General features: G+C 39.3%; 1 protein-coding gene across 7 annotated transcripts in view; it reads right to left on the bottom strand.

Moving 5' to 3' along the window:
- Positions 1-986: 986 nt before the first annotated feature.
- HNRNPH1 (heterogeneous nuclear ribonucleoprotein H1) overlaps positions 987-3,725 on the bottom strand; it is a 9,163-nt gene continuing 6,424 nt past the window's right edge. The window contains exons 10-13 of one of the 7 annotated variants that reach the window (XM_046666077.1): positions 3,655-3,725; positions 2,857-2,949; positions 2,337-2,386; positions 987-1,739 (exon numbers count right to left, since the gene is read on the bottom strand). The exon at positions 3,655-3,725 is cut by the window's right edge and continues 46 nt beyond it. In XM_046666077.1, coding sequence (XP_046522033.1) covers positions 2,337-2,386; positions 2,857-2,949; positions 3,655-3,725 — 214 coding nt within the window. In that variant the 3' untranslated portion in view covers positions 987-1,739. Of the gene's footprint in view, positions 1,740-2,336; positions 2,387-2,856; positions 2,950-3,624 lie in introns of all 7 variants that reach the window. The other 6 variants (XM_046666075.1, XM_046666078.1, XM_046666072.1 and 3 more) reach the window with 6 other exon arrangements.

The following is a 3,725-nucleotide window of genomic DNA, read 5'->3' as shown; positions in this document are numbered from 1 at the left end:
ACAGCTAACTCTGAGTCTAGAAGGATGATGAACGAGTGGCAGTTACACTGCAGTCTAGCTACTGAAGGGAATTCTGGAACACCACCTTTAAGAACTGCTTAATGCAACAACTTGCAAGTATTTTCTAGCAAAGGTCATGTGAATTCTAATCTACCAAAACAGAAATTGATTTCAATTACTGATTTAAACCAGTCATTTTTGCTCTCAGAAATACTTGGTATTTAGCTTGTTAAGGGAATCAATTGGTGTTTTTTTTTTTTAAGATCAGTCCTGAGCTAACTGCTGCCAAACCTCTTTTTGCTGAGGAAGACTGGCCCTGAGCTAACGCCCATGCCCATCTTCCTCTACTTTCTATGTGGGACGCCTACCACAGCATGGCTTGCCAAGTGGTGCCATGTCCGCACCCAGGATCCAAACTGGCAAACCCTGGGCCACCTAAGCAGAATGTACGCGCTTCACCACTGCGCCACCGGGCCAGCCCCTCAATTTTGCTCTTAAATGGACTTGATCTTTAGGCATGAGGAAAAAATATAAAGACTGAAACCTCAATCTGAAAGCCATCTGTGAGCTAGCTAGCTCCTCTAAGACACCCCATATAAGGAAAACTCAAATGATGCCATCACTGGGAAGGGCAGCTCCCAGTCAGTTACCCTTGGCCTCTGGCACTTCTCAGCCATGCCTGAAGGCTGTGGACATGCAGAGAGCATGCAGTGAGGGCACTTCGACCTTAGGAAGTCAAAGGCCATTCACATCAGGTCCTGTGCAGCCAGACCAACACAGAGCCCCTCCACAAGGGCCCCAAAGCTACAGTTACCTTCAGTTGCACTGGAGGGAAGAGAAGTCTGAAGATATCTACACAACAGCCTCAACTGCCGAGCCTCTCTGCCACAGCCAGAGACGTGGGCCACTGTCACCTATGCCCCAGGCAGGAAGAGAGCACCAAGAAACAGTCCACATGACACTGAAGCATAGACAAGACAAAGTGCAATTTTTTAAAGGAAGATTTATTTGACAAGTTTCACTTAGCGCAATACACCTAAAAGGAAATCACAATACAATGAATTTTAAATCAAGGCCTCAGAATTTCATACAAACACCAACACCAAAAATCCTAAGTATTGGTGTTGCGTCTCAAATTTTCCCCATTAACAAAAAAAAAAAGCTTAAACTTACGTGCCTCAGAGGTTATTAAATGAAACTAGAATTAACAAACATGCCAAATGTTTCACTTTTCATTTTAGACATAGCTCCTATATTGAGTTTTACAAAAAAGCATGTCTTTCAACATGCATCCAAACAGTGTTCAATGTAACGTGGTATAAGAGCAACATTTAACATAATTCAACTGCTTTAACCTAAATACACTTACTGCTTAAGGACAACCTACAAGAGAACTAACTTGAGAAAAGCTGAAAATCGTTTTAACAGTTACAGTTACTCAACCTAGTTGTTACATCCTAGATGAATGAATGTGCTCGAAAGTACTCAACCTTAAGTCTTTAAAACAATCCTGATTTCCACTTAGAGTAAGCATAAATCACAAGCTTGTACTGCAAAACTGTTAAACTTAAGTTTTTTTTCTTTATAAAATGTTGACCAAGAGTCAGTGATCAGGATCAATTACATTCCCCATCCACCACTCATACTGGACATGCTAGACATCCCTCCCATTCCGTTCACTCCCACAGACGCACGGCTTCCACTACTGTAGTAGCTGCTGTTCACTGCTCCTTGGCTGCCTGCAAAGAGATCGATTGGACAAGTCAGGAGAAGCTATCAGGCTGTCAGTCAAACGAAATATAGCATTCCAAGAAAAAGTTTAAAAAGTATACGAGTACAAATGGCTGCTGTCCAAGTGGCGAGAAGCATGTTTGGGAAAGGGGACTCCCGACTCCAAACAAGTCTCAATTAACCCCTTTTCTCTGCAGTACCAACTTGCCAGACTCTTGTGCTACCATTTAATTGGATGCTTGAAGATCAACATGGAAAATTAAGTTTAAAGGAAAACTAGTGTTTTTCAAAAATTGCAAAATTACTTCATGTTGTTTTTAAAGCTAAACAAGGCATTTTAAAAAAAATTTACCATCAACATTCACAGTGTGTCCATCGAATGGCATATATGAATAGGGAGCACAGGGGCAGTCTCTTGCTTTTCCTATTCATGGCGGGCAGGAAGTGAGACAACAAAGTTGGACTAAAGGCAACTCACTGTGCCCAAAATGGCAGCCTCCATGGAGTTAAGTCAGAGCCATCGACTGCTATAGAGATAGTGTTATTACAACATATCAGTATTTGCTATTGGGAATTTAAGTTATATTTTTTGAGAAAATATTTACCTATGCAATGTTTGATTGAAAATCACTGGAGTTTTCCTGTAAAACTTGGTCTGCAAAAGGATTTTGTAGGGTAAGACTATAATACCAAAATCACCATTCTTTTAGACCAATTGAAAAAAAGTTAATAAATAAAATCATCCTAGGTTAACTGTCTAGTAAATACGGTTCTGAACCCAACCACCATTCTACTATGTAAAATTCTCCCTCCATCTAAAATGGAATCATTGCTAACCAAAAGACAGAAAAAGTGAACTACTTTATTTATTGTTATTTTAATAAATGGAGGCAGATGTTTTCTGGCTCGACATTATTCCAAGCTGCAGTAATGACTATTTTTAATTTATAGAACACTTCCCCCTCCCAATGACTGGTTCTGAAAATTAAGCTATTAAGAACAGTAACATTAGGATCAAAAGCATACATTTAATAACCCATTTTCAACAAAAAAGAGCCTGCATATTCCCCCAACTAAAGAAACCTGCCTAAAACTTATTCTAAGTATATAAAAATACACACTTACCATATCCACTCATGCTGCTCTGGCCGCCATAGCCACCTCCATAACCACCACTCAGCTGCTGGCTGGCTGGGCCACCGTAACTGGACTGGTTTGCTGTTAAGTTAAGAGAACATTAGAACCTTGTTCTTTATGTAATGTGGTACCTGGTGGTACCGGGCTTGTAATTCTAAATCTGATTTTCCAGTCTTGATCTTACATTACTAGAACCCTCTGCCTCCTTCTGCCTATTATCTATGACCAGACTAACCTTTCTATCCATCATTTGAGCTAATCAAACATTTTATAAACCAAAAGGCCAACAGTATACACATCAGCAGGACTAAATCCACATGATTCCACAAGTAGAGGCATTGTGCTAAGACCCTATGAAAACTGCTTAACTGGATTTAGTGGGAGGTTCCCTCCCCCATAATTTGATATATTAAGGTTATGTCAATACACAGGTATCACTCAACACCTAATTATGCCCAAAACTTAAGGTTATTTTGATCCTGTGATTTGGGTATATCAATTTCAGATTTATACATCATACTTCAAGACAATTCAACTAGTTTCCTTCTGTAGTCCCCTCCCCCAAAAGTACTTAAAAGCTATTCTAAGCAGTTTTATATAACTCAAGAATTTAAGTAAGCCACACACAAAATTCAAATCAAAACTTCTTTGCCTAACTTAATTATACTAAGCTCATTAAATATAAATTAACTTAACTAATATAATCGACTTATAGATATAAATGTTTTGGTTTTTAAAAAAACTAACGATATTTACACAAGCCCATGCCTCCCATCATTTGGCTACCATAAGCACCACCGCTTGCTCCTGCTGTAGAATTCAAGAAGAGTTCTACATATCTGTGTTCTGAAATGAGA

Source organism: Equus quagga, chromosome 7, assembly GCF_021613505.1.
Source record: "Equus quagga isolate Etosha38 chromosome 7, UCLA_HA_Equagga_1.0, whole genome shotgun sequence".
In the NCBI taxonomy this organism is placed as follows: Eukaryota; Metazoa; Chordata; class Mammalia; order Perissodactyla; family Equidae; genus Equus; species Equus quagga.
The sequence above is the reverse complement of the archived record's forward strand: the minus strand, read 5'-3'. Positions and strand labels throughout refer to the sequence as shown.